The sequence below is a fragment of the Mastigoproctus giganteus genome, chromosome 2 (assembly GCF_048544385.1).
Source record: "Mastigoproctus giganteus isolate SK-2022 chromosome 2, ASM4854438v1, whole genome shotgun sequence".
NCBI lineage: Eukaryota > Metazoa > Arthropoda > Arachnida > Uropygi > Thelyphonidae > Mastigoproctus > Mastigoproctus giganteus.
Window position 1 is genome coordinate 199,980,217 of NC_143576.1, and position 19,377 is coordinate 199,999,593.

Here is a 19,377-nt window from a genome sequence, read left to right on the forward strand (position 1 = left end):
TAGCAATAGCACAGAAATGATCAGGCAGGCAAATGCTGAGTACGAGAAATCAATGACCACAGAGAAAAGAATGGGGAAAAGGAGTTTTACACATAGGTAAATATAAAGAAGAAATGAGCAAACAGGATCAGATATTTACATAATGGATGACAAAGTTACTGATCCTGCTGATGAATTGAATTGGGTACTAGAATTGATCTTTCCTGATAAAGAGAAACTGTGCTAGTGAACCAACACTGATATGGAATATGATAGCAGTGATATGGAAATTACAAAGGGTTGTCACTAGAAAAACTTTTCAACCTGAAGGCAGTAATGCTCCTCAGGTGGTAAGAGAGTGCACCAAACCATTAAGATGATTATGATGGCATCACTGGACTTGGGAGATTCCTTTGGATTATTATTGTTATTGTGATTTACACAATGTATTGGCATCTAAAGCTACATTACAATGGGTGTATTATATCTCTGTGTTCATGGATCAATTTGCATGCTGTGCAGGCTTAATCCTTTGGATTGGAGAAGCACCAATCCAAAGGATTAATATATTTCAAATTTATGAAGGCAATTCTAAGAGCAGTTAAAGGAATTTGGAAATGAAAGTGAATTCCATCATAGATCTTTAATTAAATGCTATTTTTGAATTATTATTCATATCATTTTCCAATATTATTCAAAACGATTTTAATACATTTCCAATACCAGTTTCAATATTTTCTAAAGTTGGCTTGTCTATAAATATATAAATGAATACTAAAATATAACTATATATAAATGAAAAATATTTTTAATTTATAAAGTAATAAGCAATTCTGATCAAATGTATCATCTGTTGGGCTTAGAATGGGTTGTTTAGATTAAATGCAGGGGCATCTAAGGCTGCAAGGCATCAGTATATTGGTCTCTAATGCATGTGTATTTCATGGCTAGTTTGTTAGTTTGTGAGATTAAAAAGCATGCAACCTTTTCCCCCAGACCAAATAACTTGGCCACAGTGTGAAAAATTCCATAACAGTCTTTTCCATTCTGAGAGGAATCAAATCCAGATCTTTTCCAGTGTGGAAGAATGGTGATCACATAGCCATTTGGGTTACACTGCTTGTACTAAACAGTTTAAAATACAGTAAGAATGACACGTTTATAAAAGAAAAAAAATTGCTTTTGTAATACAATTTCATTTTGCTGATCCAAATTAAAGACCTAAATACAAACCTCTAATGAAGTATGCTTTCTGGCAACTTTTACAGAGGGGAGCCTTTGTGCTATTTCATGACATTTTTTTCTAGTTCCTAGATCTAGTATATTTGTATCTTCTCTCTTCTGGAATTCTATTGCTTTTTCATTTTCTGCACAACTGGATAACAATGATCTTGAGCCAGAAGGTTCTTGTTTGGTGGCTATTACATTTTGGAATTTGCTTACTTCATCATGATATTTTGATGGCAGAGGTTGCATCATTGTCTCCTCTAGTGACTTTTCAAGACATTTTTGGCTGATTAAAGAATCAAAAAATTCTAGACTATGTCCTTCAGCAGGTTTTTCATTCTCAGATGAACATGATAAAGATTTTCTTTTTGTAGGTAAGGCAGGTGAAGAAGCATCAAGGAATTCTTCAGCAGACTTACCACATTGTGATGTTACTTGTAGTTGCTTTGTTGAGGTAGAAGCTTCTTGTTCAGTGTGTAAAACATTTTGGAAATGATTTAATGACAGAGATTGATGACATGTTTCCTCAGATGACTTTTCAAAGTATTTCTGGCTTGCTGAAAGTGATAAATGCATGGAAGCCTCAGAAAATTCTAGTATTTGTCCATCAGCATATTTGCTATGTTCAGATGACAATGATAAAGATTTTCGTTTTGCAGGTAACAAAGGTGGAGAAGCATCATGGAATTCTTCACCATGTTCTTCAATGTGCTTATTGCATTCTGACATTAACTCTGACTTCCTTGTTGATGGTGATAAATGTGAAGAAGTGTTACAGAATTCTGTACTCTGTTTCTCAATTTGCTTATTTTCTAATGATTGGATTTCATTCTGAGCTCTTATAAGTGGAGATGATTTGTGGATTTCAGAGCTTTCTATAATATGTTTGTCTTGTATTGATGCTCTTTTTGGTGGTAGTAAAGGTGGAGATGCCTCATGGATTTCTTTGCTGTACACTGCTGTTGATGGTGCTTTTTCTTTTAGCTGTTCTTCATGACTGATATTTTTGATATCGTGAAGTATGCTTTCATTATGTTTTGATACTCTCTTTGGAGGAAGAAGAGGAGGAATCTCATTAATATGTGAAGATTCCCAATTTTTTTGCTTTGAATGGTTTTTCTGAGATGAATCTGTTTTTGGCTCTGCAAATCTGGTGATTTCACTTACCTCAGTTTCTTTTTCATAAGATACAGATGACAAACATTCTTCAATCTGCTTTGACTTCTGGTTCTCCTGTTTTGGTTGCTTTTTATATTGTTGATGTAATTCAAGTTTTGTCTCTACAACTTGATCAGATTTTATCGGAGAATCTATATTAATGAAATTTTCTTCACATAAATCACTTTTGTCATTATAATGTTTTTTTTTATTCTTTTCTTCAGAAGAAACAGTTGCTGCCTTTGATTTACTGATTGCTGAACTTTTTAAACTGTTAGCAGTGTCTTCAGCTTCTGACAACGATAATACATCACTATATACAACTTCTGAATCTTGGGAAAAATTTTGATAATTTTCAATTAATAAGCTGTTTTTCTTGGCATTGCCCACATGTTCCATATCTTCAATGTGCTGATCATCAGAGTCTTTTCCGTCTTCATCTTCTATTTCAGTACTTGCATCTTCAATAATTCCTTCCAAATCCCCTTCTTCCACTTCTATTTCATCTTCCACTTCTAATTCATCATCCTCTTCTCCCGCTTCTAGTTCATCTTCCTCTTCTCCCGCTTCTAGTTCATCTTCCTCTTCTCCCGCTTCTAGTTCATCTTCCTCATCTCCCACTTCTAGTTCATCTTCCTCATCTCCCACTTCTAGTTCATCTTCCTCATCTCCCACTTCTAGTTCATCTTCCTCATCTCCCACTTCTAGTTCATCTTCTTCTTCTTCTCTCACTTCTAGTTCATCTTCTTCTTCTCCCGCTTCTAGTTCATCTTCTACAGCTTCCATCTCATATTCTCTTCTTCCCTCCTCTTCTTCATCTAATGAATCAGTGTGATATTCATGTCCTTCACCTATCCAATATATGTTACCATCTGTGTCAAGAGCATACTGATCTGAATATTCATCTCTTAGCAAATCTTCATCTTGTATTTCATTAGTTGGATAAATATTTCCCCAATATCCAGATTCAACCTCTCTTAAATATATCTCAGAATCCACATCATGTAATTCTTCATATTCTAAATCAGTTGTATATAGATTTGATTCAGCATCATTCCAATGGTCTGATTCCCTTCTTGTATAGATTAAAGAATCTACCTCAGCCCAATGACTTTCTATTTCACTTTGTGAGTACAACTCACCATCTGCATCAATAAAGTGATCACTAGATTCTCTTCCAGAATGAACATAAGAAGAATCTACATCAGCCCAATGATCATCAGACTCAGATTCACTATGAGATGAATAAGAATGAGACACTACATCTGTCCATTGGTCTTCAGATTCATGTTCTGATGAGTGAGAGTGTGAGTGAATATTAATCAAATAATTCTCAATTATATTTGAATGGGAATCTTCACCTGCATATTTCTGCTCTAATACATGAGATGATATTTGATGTAAATGGTCTTCAGATTGTTTGCTACCTTCTTTTTTTACAGCTACCAAACACTTTTCACTATCAGTCTGCAAGTAATTTTGATCACCTGTTATCAAAGTATGCTCCTCAAGTGCATCTTTCACATCGGTTTGCACTGGTTGTTGTTTTTCTAAATGTCCATCTGAACTGTGCCCAGATGATACTGGAATGTTATCAGAAATATATTCAGGAAAGGAGTTTTCTTTTTTTAGTGTGATAATTTCTGTATTGGAATGTTTTTCTTGTAATGCATTTCTTGCAATTCCTTGCAATTCTTCAGTTTCAATCTTGCAATGTGATTTTAGTAATATATTTTTGTGATCACTTTCTTTCACTTGTGTAACTGTAATGTTTTCATCTTGTTTTGTTGGTAAATTCCCTTCTGTGGAGTTTTCTTGCAGTTCAGTATACATCTGATTTTGTTTGTGAGATGACACAACAAAATTCATTTCTTGCATTTCTGTTATTGTTGAAACAGCTTGAACTTTGTCTGCCTCCTTCAAGAGTGCAATATTTATAGGTACTTCTGCTGTTCCTTGTATTATTTCTGTAGTCACCATACTACAGACTTCTTTCTCTGTCACTGAAAGATCTTCCTGTTCCATAATTCTTTGTTCTTGGATGTTCATGCATGATACAGTTTTTTGCTTTACCTCTGTTTCTTCTATGCTTTTTTCTTGCACAATTTGTGAATCAGATTTTAACATAGGCTCCTGCTTTTGATCATCTGTTGTAAGTGATGTAACGTTTGCTTTTGTAACTGCTACACTAGTTGGCATATGCTCTTCATATGAGAATGGCATATATTTTGATTCCAATATATGTTGCTCTGAAAATGTATCTAATCTGAGTGATTGCTCTAACTGTGAAGCAGCTAGTAAAATTGTGCTGGTTTGTAATGTGTTCTGCATTACTACTGTATCTACAGGTATACTTACTGATTGTTCAGTTTTGGATTCTGTAGATGATAGTATATCGTTTTCTGTCTTGTCTGATATATAAGATGCAGATTTTGTTTTTTCATTCACTGCTATTTCTGCTGACTGTTGTGTTATTTCCATATTACAAACTTCTTTCTTTGCAACCGATAGTTCTTCCTGGTCTGTTTTTTGTTCTTGGTTATCCATGTACAATGCAGTTTTTGGCTTTACTTTTGTTTCTTCTATTATTTCTTTTTGTATAACTTGTGAATCAGAAAATATAGGTGCCTGTTTTTGAGCATCTAATGTACATGACATTTCATCTGTAACTATCCCACTAGTTGACTCACATTTTTGATCAAGTGAGTCTACTAAGACAACTGCCTTTCTACTTTGTAAGCATGGAGTATCCACTTCCCTTTCAGTGAGTAACACTGCAGTTGAACTTTCTTTAACTATTGTTTTAGCTAATTTTTGTAAGGATGGTATGTATTTCAATTCCTCTTGTTGTTCTGCATGTTGTTCTGAAGATGAATTTAATTCAGGTAACTGTGAAGAAATTGGTGAAATCCTGCTTGTTTGTACTTTTGCCTGCATTAATACTGCAGGTTTGCTTATTACTTGTTCAGTTGTAACTTCTTCAGAGGAAAATGTATTAATTTTTTCTGTATCTTCTAACATATCAGATACCAGTTTTGTTTCCTCCTTCACTGGTACCACTTGTTGCATTTCTTTTTCATCTTGTATAGACAATGCAACAATAAATTCTGGATCATGTTGTTTAAGTGGCATTGTTGGGCCCACAGAAGCTTCTTGTTCTACTTTTGTTGATTCTGGTATAAAAGATGTACATGACAGCTCTTTTAGTGAATGTAAACTTTCTTTTGGTATTACTGAATTCATTTCATTTACCGAAGATTCTGTTGATTTCAGTTCCTGAATTGATATTGTAGTTGTAGTACCAGCTAATGACATAGGTTCTTTTGGTTCCACAGTAGAAACTGCATCTATAGTTGATGATGATGATGTATTATTCATAATTACTTCTGGCTGGCTATCTGCCAAAAGCAATATAGCTGGGACCATATTTGCTTTTTGCTTTTCTGGAAGTAATGGGGCAGCTAGAGTCACTGCTGTTGATTGCACCTTTGTAGTTGTTACAAATGGTTTCAGCTCTTGTTCAGATATTATTATTGGTGCAAGTGTTGATTCCTGTTCTTGTATATCTTTAACTGCAAACTCAACTTTCTCCCTACTAGTGAATTCTGTATCAGCAGGTTTTTCCTCTATAAAAGGTGAAGGAAATGACATTATTACTTTTTGTTTCTCTTCTAATGCTTCTTGTGGCTCCTTTTCTATTCTCTTCTCTATAGAAAACATTGCCACATTTTCCTGAGTTTGTTCAGCTAGTATCACAATAGGTTTAAGATTTTGTTGTGAAATTGAAGTAGTAGGTGACTTCATTATTGATTCTTCATCCTTTATAACTACTTGTTCTGTATTCTGTTTTAATGTTAAAGCAACAGGAGTAACTGACTGCATTTCTAGTATGGGTGGAATAGTTGCATTAAATATCACTGATTTCTGATCCTGTGTAGATGATGCCATACCAGAAACTTCTTGTTCTTTACAACTGTGTCTAGCAATAGGAACATCTATTTGTTCCAGGGCATGAATACATGTTGTTTCATGTTCTTGCACTGTGAATTCCTTTACAAAAGACATTATTTGTTTCTCTTCACTCACAGATGCAGTTTCAGCAAATGGAGTAGATTTCTGTCCTTGAAGTATTTGACTGCTGACTTCTAATTCTTGTTTGTGTAAAACTGCAAGTGAAACAAGTTCTGGTTGCTGCATTTGTGCAGCAACAGCAGTGATCATAGTTTCTTCTTGTTTCATTGACTTACAGTCATTCACAATTCTTTCTTCAGATTTGGGAGAAAATATGGATGAAGTTTTCTTTATTTCTTGTTCATTGCTTCCAATATTTTGTACAGATGAAATGGCAAGAGCATCTTGATCTTGTTTTTGTGTTTGTAACATGACTGCAGAAGTTCCAGTTTTATTCAAATCATTGATAGTTAATGTTAAGTTTTCTTCTGTACATGATGTAAAAATAGTTGCTGCCTCTTTTTGTTCTTTAACTGCTACTTCATTTGACAGAGTAATCAGTGATTCCTGTGTTTTTGTTGGGTTTAAAGTTTCTTCTTGGTCTTTGTGTGATAAGATAAGAGGAATTTTTGCTGTAACTTGCTCTTCCATAGGAAGCTGAGTAAACATTGCTGCTTCCTGTGTAGCAAAAGGTACACTGATTATTTCTTTCTGATCCTGATTGTCTGATAAGGTTATGTGAAATTCCTGTACTGGCAGTTCAGTAAATGATATTGTTTGCTTTTCATCGCATATATGTGTTGCAGTCACACTAGCTGTCATGAGGTCATGCTCCTGTAGAACTTCTTCTTTATCCCTATGTAGATTAAATGCATTTACAGATGCTGCAGTTTGTTCCTTGTATTGAATAAGGGGTTTTTGTGCTTCTTGAATTTCTGGAATGTCTTCTGAGGAAAAAGATTTTATTATTAATTTGTTTTCAATTTGAGATATTTCACTTAACAGAGCTTCAGATAATTGTTTTTTCTCTTCAGTCAGCATCTTCAAAGATTGAAATTCCTGTACTGGTTTGTGTTTTTGTCCTTGTGCTTTTTCTAATGGCAGCACAGGTATCTTAGTTTTTGTATGAATTTCTTGGGAGGAAGTAACTGCTATATCAGCTTTTGAAAAAATGCTGTTTAATTTCTTTTCACATTCAATTTTGCTATCCTGTTTCCTTGTATCCTCAGTGGACCTGATAGCAGAATAATATTTGAGTGAATTTGCATAAGAATCTACATCAACCCAGATTTCTTTAGATTCACTTTCTGAAGGATAGATGGGCAATGACACATCAGTCCAATGCTCTTCAGATTCACTTTCTGAAGGACAGATGGGTGATGGCATGTCCATCCAATGCTCTTCAGATTCATCTTCTGACAAACTAGTGTTAGATTTTACATCAGTCCAATGCTCTTCAGATTCATCTTCAGACAAATAAGTGTGAGATTTCACATCAGTCCAGCGATCTTCAGATTCTGTATCTGAGTACAAATGTGAAGTAGCATCTTTCCAATGATCTTCATTACTTTCTTCTGCAGAATGAAAGCTGCACTCACTCAGTGAGGAATCTGTAAGTCTTCTGTGATGAAAAGCCTTCATCCACTTATCATACATGTATTCAGGAGATGACAACTGAGGTTCAGCTACTGGTGTAACATCTCCGCTGTCATCTGAAGGTACAGTTAATTCAGATAAATTATCCTTTATGTTCTGCATAAAATTTACAATTTGCGATTTCTGTTCACTCATACTTAATGACAGAGATCCGAATCCAGAACTCTGATCAGAACTCTGATAAAAAATATCATCTTCTGTTGCTGTTTCTGAATATGGATAAAAGAATTCTATTGTGGGCTGATGATGTTCTTCTTCCTCATCTGCTTCTGATGAACAGACACTCTGAGAGTCCAAACTGTGTCTCTTTTGAAAAAAGAGTTCTTGCCCTTCTTCTTTCAGTCTTCTTAATTTCAGATAACTAGAAATGTCATTTTTGCACTGTTTTTCTTTCTCATTATTTATTAGAGTATGTGACATATACCCGACCTTTTTAATAATTTCAGACTCATTTGATGCACAGAACTCCACAGTATTTTTGTCATATTCAGAAGTGAGTTTCAGTTCCTGTTCATTAGCGTTCTCGTAATCTGTTAAAGTGTAATCAAAGGTTTTATGATCGTTAATATCCTCTTCAAGAGCAGTGGCATCTGCTTTATTCTGTGATAATTTGTGAATCTTTTGTAATTCTTCATTTGCTTTTTTGATACCAATTCCTGATAATACTATTGGTGAGAATGATGATGATGATGATGACAAAAAGGGGTCCGATTTTGATATTTTATCTTTCAACAAAATATCTTTCTCCTCCAGTAATTTCTGTCCATGTATTGGAGTTACTTCAGTTGATGGTGGTTTACATTCTTCTTCTGTTTGGAGAGTTTCGAATGAAGTTTCTAATTTAGGTTTTGTTTCCTTATTCAAAATAGTTTCACAAGAGATTGAAATTTCTTCATTTAACTGTTCCAATTTTGAAATTTTGAAGTCATATTTCTGGGACATTTCTGATTCTTTATTTTCAAAAAAAGTAGCATTACACTGTATAATTTCTTCCTTTGATATTGCAGGTGATTCTTTCTCCACTGTGCCTCTTCTTTGCAGTGATGATTCTTCTTCTTTGAATTCTTCATCTGTGTGTGAAATAGGTTTTGAATCTTCAATCACATTGTTTACATCAATCTTGACAGCTTCTTTTGCTGATAAGAAAGGTATTTCATCTTCCTGTAAAGATTTTGGTTCTTTCTCTGTGATTAAAAAACCAGTTTCATTCTCTGTTGTTTCTTGTATTGGCACTTCAACTGTTGAGTTGTATTCTTTTTCAGAATTTGGATAAACTTCAGAAGCAAGTTGTTTTTCACAAATGGTTAATAATTCAGATTGTGTTTTGTATTCTTCATTAGATGATGATAAAAAATCTAATTTGTACTCTGTAACTGTATTCAAAATATTTTTATCAATTTTTATTTTCTGCTTGGACATTTCATTTGGTAACAAAAATGATGATACACATTCACATTCCTGTAGATTTTCAAGCATATCTGCTTCTGATTTAACAGCATTTAATGGCTCAGACAGCCTTACTGGCTCAAAAATTTTTACATTTGATCCTTCTGCAATTTCATTATCTTGAAGGTCTTGAAGTTTTGAAGATTTTGATACCTCCTCATCTGCTATTTCATTACTCAGCATTCCACCAACATTTTTAAGTTCATATTCCTCTTCAGCAGTAGATTTTGAAGATTTTGATACCTCTTCATCTGCTATTTCATTACTCAGCAATCCACCAACATTTTTAAGTTCATATTCCTCTTCAGCAGTAATGGCATCACCTTTCTTTCCATACACAGGAAAATAAGATATTCCAGGTTCAATAAAATCAGAAGAGCAAGGAGTAAAATCATTTGTTTCTGCATAAAAATAGTCTGAATCCAAGTGAATATCATAATCTTTTTCGGTATTCGATATTCTCTTTTCATTTATTTGTCTTCCTGTGGACAAGTATGGAGCATATTTACTCTTATTTATAGCAGACTCTGATGTTTGTTCCTTCATTTTGGTTTCTGTTGAGGAGTCAGCTTCAACTGAATATTGTATTAAATCACCAGTAAACATTTTATTTACATTACCTTTATCTATACGAATAGGTGTATCATCACTGATTTCTTTCACTAAATTTAAGGAAGAAGGTATGAACGAAATCCCACTTTCAGATTTTAATACTGACAGATTGTCCTCTTTTGCAACTTTCTCTAAATTAATATCCTGGGAATATGCATCACTCCATACTTCTGGATCTTCACCAAATGAAAATCTGTCTTTTTTCTGACTGGCAGATTTTGTGTATGCTCTTTTAGATGTTTCATCCAAATGAGTAAAAGAATCATGAAATATTAAGGTAAATGACTGATTTTGTAAGTCTACATTCTGAATAGGAGAATCTGGATTTGCCCTTTCGCTGGTTGATGACTGTGAAATATTACTTTCCATTGCAAATACTGGTTCTTGATTTCTTACAGATGCACTTATATTGGGTCCTGCTTCTTTTGATACATCACATAGTTTTGTGTCTTCTAATTCCACTGCCTTCTGATGATCCAAATAATTAGCATTGTTCAAGTTTTCCAAATCCAGTTTGCTAGCAGAGGTTGCAGAAACAGGTGACAGCTGGCAATAATCATTATACATGGAAGTTGTTGGAGATATCACAGACATGGCTACATCTTTGGTTTCACATGCTTTTGTGTTTTTCATATCTCTTTCTTCTTGAAAATGTTTGAATGAATTTTTCATTTCTATTGGCCACTGTTTTGATTCCTCCTCTAAAGTAATATGCTGTTGTAAGACTGAATCAATTGCATCTACAAAATGCAGTGATTCCTCCTTTTCTTCAATCAAATGTGTCTCTCTAGTTTGGTGCTCTTCAATATGTAGTGTGTCAACATTATTTTCACAAGTTTCATAAAACATTTCTTGCTTTTCTTCTTTGTATTCTGTGGTGAAATCTGTCTGAAAATTACTTTCTGTTAGTACAAGTGCAGTATAAGGTTTCTTTTGGGTATCTGTTTTAGCATTATTAGAAATATATTGCTTGGGATATACACTTTCAATAAATTCTTCATAAAACTGGCCTATTACAGATGGAATATACTCTACATCTGAGATTTCAGTATCTGGTGTGTGGGAAGTAACAGAAAGAGATATATCAGATTGAATGGTATCCACTAAAGATTTCTTCTCTAAAGAGTATGCCTTAGAAACTGTACAAGCTGAAAATAATTCATTTTCTTCCTCTTCTTTTTCTTTTTTTGACTCTTCTGAAGAAGTACTAATAGTTTCAGATATATTTAAGTCATAATTTACTATTCCAGCATAAGTGGTATCAGAATATTTTTCCTGCTGATTATTTACAAGTACTGGTGAAGAAACTTCATAAATGTTTTGAATCCCTTTTTCTTTTTTTTGTACTTCTTCACTATGCATAAAATAGTTTTTATTGGTCACTTCTCCTTGAGTCATTTCAAACTGATTCATCAAGATATCTCGACAACTGTGTGATGTAACTTTTGACATTGTGAGATCTTGATGAATGCCTGAAGTAATTTCATCTATTTTGAGATTTTGACAAATGTCTGGATTAACATCTGATATTTTAAGATCTTGACAAATGTCTGAAGTAATTTCTGTTACTATGGGATCTTGCTGAGTGTCTGAAGTAAAATTTGATATTTTGATATCTTGTTGAGTGTCTGAAGTAAAATTTGATATTTTGATATCTTGTTGAGTATCTGAAGTAATTTCTGACATTCTGAGATCTTTTTGAGCATTTGAAGTAACTTCTGGCATTCTGAGATCTTGTTGCAGGTCTGAAGTAACTTCTAACACTGTGAGATCTTGATGAATGTCTGAAGTAATATCTGGCATTGTGAGATCCTGACAAATGTCTGAAGTAACACGTAATATTTCAAAATCTTGAAAAATATCTGAAGAAGCTTCTAATATTCTGATATCTTGTTGAGTGTTTGAAGTAATTTCTGACATTCTGAGACCTTGTTGAGTATTTAGAATAACTTCTGATATTTTGATATCTTGCTGAGTTTCTGAAGTAATTTCTGACATTCTGAGATCTTGAGAAATGTTTGAAGTAACATCTGATATTTCAAGATCTTGACAAACATCTAAAGAAGCTTCTAACATTTTGATATCTTGTTCAGTGTCTGAAGTAATTTCTGACATTTTGAGATCTTGTTGAGTGATTGAACTAACTTCTGGCATTGTGAGTTCTTGATGTATGTCTGAAGTAATATCTGGCATTGTGAGAGCTGAAGTAGCACATGATATTTCAAGATCTTTAAAAATATCCGAAGAAGCTTCTAACATTTTGATATCTTGTTCAGTGTTTGAAGTAATTTCTGACATTTTGAGATCTTGTTGAGTGGTGTTTGAACTAACTTTTGCCATTGCGAGATCCTGACAAATGTCTGAAGTAACACATGATATTTCAAAATCTTGAAAAATATCCGAAGAAGCTTCTAACATTCTGATATCTTGTTGAGTGTTTGAAGTAATTTCTGACATTCTGAAACCTTGTTGAGTGTTTAGAATAACTTCTGATATTTTGATATCTTGCTGAGCTTCTGAAGTAATTTCTGACATTCTTAGATCTTGCTGAGTGTTTGAAGTAATGTCTGACATTCTGAGATCTTGAGAAATGTTTGAAGTAACATCTGATATTTTGAGATTTTGATAAACATCTAAAGAAGCTTCTAACATTTTGATATCTTGTTCAGTGTCTGAAGTAATTTCTGACATTTTGAGATCTTGTTGAGTGATTGAACTAACTTCTGGCATTGTGAGTTCTTGATGAATGTCTGAAGTAACTTCTGACTTCGCAAGATCCTGATCAGTTAAATTTAAATAATCTAAAGTAAGAGATGGTATATATTCACCATATTGTCCAAAGAAAAATTCTGCTGCTGCTGCTGCATCCAGAATAGGAATTTCATGTTGACTAGTTTCTTCTTGCACATTTAAATTTTGTGTATTTTCTGAATAATTTTCAGAAACCAGGGGCATTTGGAGTCCAGATTGTAAGGTTTTTTCACACTCTTTCATTTGTCCTAACTCAGTTTTTTTTAACACCTGAGTACTTGTTTTGTTACTTTTTTCTAATGAATTTAATGAGTTTTCTGAGTAAGGTGGGATATTTTTTTCACATGAGGTTATTAAATTTGATGATTTTGTAGACAAATCTTGTAGTTGGGGCTGTGGTGAAAAAAGTGCCTTCTGTTCAAAGTTTTTTTTTTCATCCTTCAATACATTTTCTGGTTTAAATACTCCTTCCTCCAAGTTTGATGTCTTATTAATTTTTTTGGAAGCTGCCACTGGTAGAATATTTTTTTTTTTAGCCCTTTTTGGATAAGTTACATCATACTGGCCATAAAAATATTCAGCTGCTGAACTAATACATTCTTCTCCTGGCAAAATAGAATTATCCATTTCTATCTGTTGTGTTTTTTTTATTGCTGCTGTTTCTAACAAGGTTGTATCCACTGCTTGCTCTTGAAAACTTTCACAGGATGCCAGTGTTTGTTGTTCTTCAATCTCAGCTGTTAGGGCCAATTCTGTGGAACTCAGAGTAGCCAGTTTTATTTTATTTACCTCTGTTTTCATTATATATACCTGTTCTGTATCAGATAATTTATGTGGTTCCTCTAACTGGCCTGCTATTCTCTTTTCATCCAGATCAGAAATTTTACCATTGGATTCAAAATTTAAATGAGCAGATTCTTTCTCAGTGATTATAACTTCCTTATTACTTTTAATGGATTCTTCAGCAACAGTTTTTGTCTCTTGAAATACTGATTCTTTTTTTGGTGAACACTCTTCAGATAATGGAATCTCTTTCGTGACACTGTCTTTTTCTTCCATTTTTGATGCTCTCACTTCATCTGACTTTGGGTCTAATAATTCTTCTGCTTTTTCTAAATGACTACTTTCCAAATCTTTACTAACAATAGTTGGGTCTAATTTTTCTGATTTTACTAGATGGCTGCTTTCTAAATCTTTACTGACAGTAGTCCTCAAAGGCTGTATAGGCAATTGCTGTTGAAGTTTATGACTAGTTACAGGTTTTTTCTGCTTACTTTTCTTTTGAGCCTTTAACATCATTGACACTTCTTTATAAGGTCCAAAAAAGTAGTCTGCTACAGATGACAAATATTCTTCTTCTTCTTTTACAGATTCTGTTAAAGTGCTTCCTGAAGTATCTTTCTTCATAGTAGAATCAACAATTACTGGAGGTAAGTCTACAACTTTTGTAACTAGTTCAGTTTTAATTGATTCAAGTTGTTTTTCACTTTCCTTTGACTGAACAGCAGGTGATGTGACAACAGGCTTTGGTTGTGCTCTTTGATTTCTAGAATAACTTTTCTTGCCTCTTTTGGGATATGTAACTTCTTTATAACGTCCAAAAAAGTACTCAGCAGCTGATGATAATACATCTTCTTTCAGTACCATTTCATCTTCTTCTTGTTCCTGTTGAGCTGTCTGATTAAAAGATAATGCTTCTTTTTTCTGAGCCTGCAATTTTGAAATATCCAGTTCATTATCCTTTTTATCTTCCAGTAGTGTTTCTAGCGTTATATTTACTTTTTCTTTGTCAGTTATCAAAATATTCTCTGATGATGGTTCTACATGTACAATGTTGTTATCTTTATGTAAAGAAGACTCGGAAAGTGAACTTAATTCATTGTGATCTCTATCTGAAGGTTTCAATGATACCATTTCCTGGGTGATTAAACTAATTTTGTTTGAGAGAAGACTCTCAGAAATTGAGTTTGATTCATTACCAGAAAGCTTTTCTAAAGATTCTGGGGATGAAGTAAGGAATTTTACTTTATCTACTGATAATTCTTTGGGTAGCAGAGTATTTTGTAAAATTTCATATTTGGTGTCATATACAGACTCAGTTGTGGAAGAGTGCTCATCACAACATGGTAGTTCTTCTTGCTCCACTAAAGTACTTTCTTGCAAATTGTTCATTTCCGCTTTCAATGAAGCATCATGCATAAAACTTGATTCTTTATCAATTGTTGTTACAACTGGCTCCAGAAATGTTTGTGCAATAAAAATATTATCATCTGCTGATGCAATTTCTGATGCCATATGAAACTGTTTAGTAGCCATGGCTGAATTATATTCTGATGATGTCTGAATTATTTGTGTATCCATAATTTCTGGTTTATCAATATATTCTTGTTTTTCTATAGTAGCCAATAAACTGGATGATTCATTATCAGTAATTTCAGTAATAACTTCTGGCATCTGTGATGCAATGTGGTCTTCAAAATCCAGGGGCTGTGACTTTTCACGTGAAAGAGTATTCAGTAATACATTATCATCATTAGGAAGAACTGAAAATTCTATTTGTTCTGTAGTCCCTATATCCAGGAACTCTTGAGGATGTTCAGCAGCTTTTTCCAATGACAATGCAATTTCATATTCATTCTTTGTTTCAATTATTTTTTCTGTTGGTAGCATAGTTGTTGTCCCTATCTCTGTTAATGACTGAAACTTATCATCAGAATACGATGTGATATCTTCTCCTAACTCAGATTTTTGTTTTCCTATAATTTTCGCAGAATCTTCGATTGGAGTAAACTGGTTGAGTTTTTGTTCAAATTGCTGACTTTCTGCATTTGTTTCAAAATTTGTAGAAATCTCCATATCTAATTCTTTGGGTGACAAAGATTCAATCTCTGAAGACTTTATTCCTTCACCAGACAACATTGCATGATTCAGGCAGATTGCATTCTGATCTGACACAATGTCTTCCTTTGCTTTAATATTCTGAAAATGTACATCTATCTCACTTATCTGTGCATGTCCATGGTCTAAAGATCTTCTGGCTCTTGGTGGTGGAATTACTGGTTGCAGTTTTGTTTTATTTCGTGGTGGTGGAGTTGGCATAATAACTTCTTGGTTCAGTTCAGGAATTTTCTCATGATTAGATTCCAATGAAACTGGTGGCTGACAACTAACCATTCCTTCTGACTTAAAGTGTTCAAGCTCTTCAAATGAGAAAGGTTTGTCCACAGGAGATTCTAGAGTTATGCTGCCTTCACTACAAACCTGTAATGTTGTGAAATCTTCATCAGACATTGTCATTACAGTTTGTTCATTCAGTTCTGAAATATTCTTGTGAACAGGTACAGGTGAAACTAGTGGTTGATACTCAGCAGTTTCTAATAAATTAAGGCCACTGTGTTTCTTTTCCATATCTTCAAATACGATAGATTTTTCCACAGAAGGTTCCATAATCATGTTATTTTCATTATCAACTTGTAATACTGTGAAGGCTTCATTTTTCTGATACAGGTCATTGGATGATGACATCACAACTTGTTGATTCAGTTCTGAAATTTCCTGATTAACAAGTGTTGATGGAACAGATGGCTGGCATTCATCTGTTTCTACTATAACAGCCTCATATGCCATTCCATAGTCTTTTAATGAAACAGGTTTATCCACAAGAGATTCTTCAATTACATTAACATCATTTCCCACCTGTACTCCTGTAAGATCTTTATCCTTATCAAGGTCATCAGAAATTAAAGATCTATCAACAAAGGGAATTTTTTTAATATTGTTGTCTTCTTTATTAACTGGTACAAGGTCATCCCTTTTATTTTCAAGGTCAGCAGTTAAATATTTATCAACAAATGGATCTTCAATAATGTTGCCTTCATTATCTACTTGAATCCATTCACCCTGTGATTCCACTTTAATCCAGTCTTTATCACGAACTTGTGACTGAAGTGCTATCCCTGTTGCCAGCTCCTCTTTGTCAGATAACACGTACGGTAAAACCTCCTCTTCTGGAAATTTTATGATTTCTAATTGAGCTTCCTTTATGTCTGGAAGAAATACATTTGATGTTGTTTCTGTATCTTGTGATTCAGGACATAAATCATGGTAATCAATTTTTGTCCATTGTTCTTGGAGGTCATCTTCTGCTGTTCTGTTTTCATCTGTAGTTTCTTTAATATCATCTGCATATTTTGTTAATACATCCTGTTCATCTTTCATTGAAATAGTGGATAAATTCACTTTACTGATTAATTCTTTGGAAGAACTGGCTTCTTGCATGTCAACTTTAGAAGATTTCTGTTTTGGCTGATACAATTCCTTATGTTCATCTTTTGTTAAACTAGTGGGCAAATCAACTGCAGTACTTAGTTCTTTAGATAAATCCATTTCTTGTACTTCCATATCATGGCATTTCTGATTTGGCTGATCATATAGTTCATGTATTGTTGTTACAGAATTTCTTATCAGGATACTCTGTTCATCCTCCATTTGTACATCGGCAAACTGATCAGTTACTTCTTCAAGAGTATCTTCTCCCACTTTTTGATATATGTATGATGGTTTTTCCATATTTTCTTGTAAATTTGCTTCAACCATTCGTATCCTTTCCTCCACCAAATGCTGATTTTCATTTTTGGTTAAAAGAGCAGTACCATATGTCTTTATACTCTGCCCTGGATACTCAATTCTCATCCACTGATCATGAACACCTTCTTCATCATCTTCCTCTTCCCAATGTCCAGTATATTCTTCTATCCACTGTCCCTGTGAATCAACCCAGTGTCCATCTAAATCTTCTGGAAGTTCATCATCATCTTCAACTATCTCTTCAGATGAAAACTCTGGCATTTTAGATTTGGAACTTAAGTGAGGGTGAGTATCGGCCTTGGTTTTTAGTTTGTGTTCACTTGTAATGGCAGCCATTTCTAATGAAGACAGTTTTTGTTGATTTTTTTCTCTATGCAAATGCTCAGTTGAAGGCCTTGTATCTTTTGGAAATGGCTTTTCTTCCTCCTTTAGAACATCTGATGAGCTTTCTATCATTACAAAGCTATCCTGATTGCATTTTATTGGTAACCCTAAAACCTCACCAGATTTTGATAGATATCCTCCATTATCTTTAGGTATTCCATACTTTGTTAAATGTGAAGATGGAGAGTAATCTACTTGACTGCCTTTCCCAATATTCACAGGGGTAGACAAATCTGTGCATAATGAAGCATCATAAAACCTTTTGTATTTTCTTCCACTAGAATCAGAATTTTTTTCTGTTTTACTTCTGGCTAGTCTTCTTTCATTTCTAGCCTTACGAAGTGCAGAAAGCCTACTAAGAAATTCTGATGTTTTCTTTTTTTCTTGCCGCACTTCCTCTTCAGAAAAGCTTATATCTGATGATGCTTCTGTTTCTAGTGAATGATCACGTTCCAATACACCTGTTTTGCTTTCTTTTTTACTTCCTAATGATTTATATTCTGTTTTATCTTCATATTTTGTAAATGGATAGGCCAAAGAGTCAAATGACATAAGGTCAGCATATGCCAATTCAACATCACCTTCGTTAATTGTAAGTGCTTCAACTATGTCCTTCTGTTCAAAATTACCTCTGGCGCTCAGTTCTAAAATCTACAAAATGAATTAAAAAAATTATAATTTCATATGATTTTAATATATATTTATATATAAAATATATATATGTGAAGTAAATTTATATACTCAAAAATAATAATTAAAAATAATATTAAGATTAAGCATTTGTATCTATATTAAATAACAGTTTGTAGTGAATTAATTGGTTTTATTCATTATTCAGCAGTACTAGTAGAGAAAAAAATTATTGTTTACTTGCAAATATCAGTTATTTGATTACTTACCTTTATATTGCTTTTTTGTCTTACACTTTCTTTTCATTTTTCATTTGGTCATGTCAACCATTTTTTCTAATTCATGTGTCTTCTCTCCCTTAGCCAGGTTCATACATACACACACACATCACTACTACTACTTTCTACATGCACTATGGTTGTTGGAAATTTTAAATATATAGATTGTTCTGATGTATCTATGCTCTTGCTATAAAAGAGGTTGGAAGCACCTCTTAAGGATAAGAGAGAAGAAAGGAGGACTAGGCAGAATCCTGGTGCAAAGTGGGATGCAAGATTCTAGGTTTTTGAAATTAGATATGTTTGTCATATCTAATGCCTTTTGAAGACTGAACTTTTGCCATATACAATTTTGCTGTTTTCAGTTTGTGAAATTTATATGGTAACTACACTGTATTTGTTAACAGGAGAGATTGCTTCTACAGGGATGGGATACACTTAAATAGAAAGGGTGCAAGAATATTTGCTGATGCTATCGAGGCAGTGTTAGGTGGGTCGGAAAACTGCTAGCTTGGGGGGAGACAAAGACGAATAGATTAACAGTAGCCACTGGCAGAGGTGAAAGAGATTCTTGCACTGCTTCTATTGGAATGAGCAGAAGCCTGAAAAACAAGATGCAGGATATTTCAGAGACTGCTGGGAGTCATTGCGGTACAAGTAAACACATGGGTTGTGTTAGGGTAGCTAAGAATAGAAATAGGTGCATGTATACTTGCGT

The 19,377-nt window shown here is 33.8% G+C and overlaps 1 protein-coding gene across 1 annotated transcript in view; it reads right to left on the minus strand.

Moving 5' to 3' along the window:
* LOC150089906 (uncharacterized) overlaps positions 1-19,377 on the minus strand; it is a 550,032-nt gene that overhangs the window by 166,561 nt on the left and 364,094 nt on the right. Inside the window, exon 13 of the mRNA XM_090389700.1 lies at positions 1,213-18,402. Coding sequence (XP_090245826.1) covers positions 1,213-18,402 — 17,190 coding nt within the window. The remainder of the gene's footprint in view (positions 1-1,212; positions 18,403-19,377) is intronic.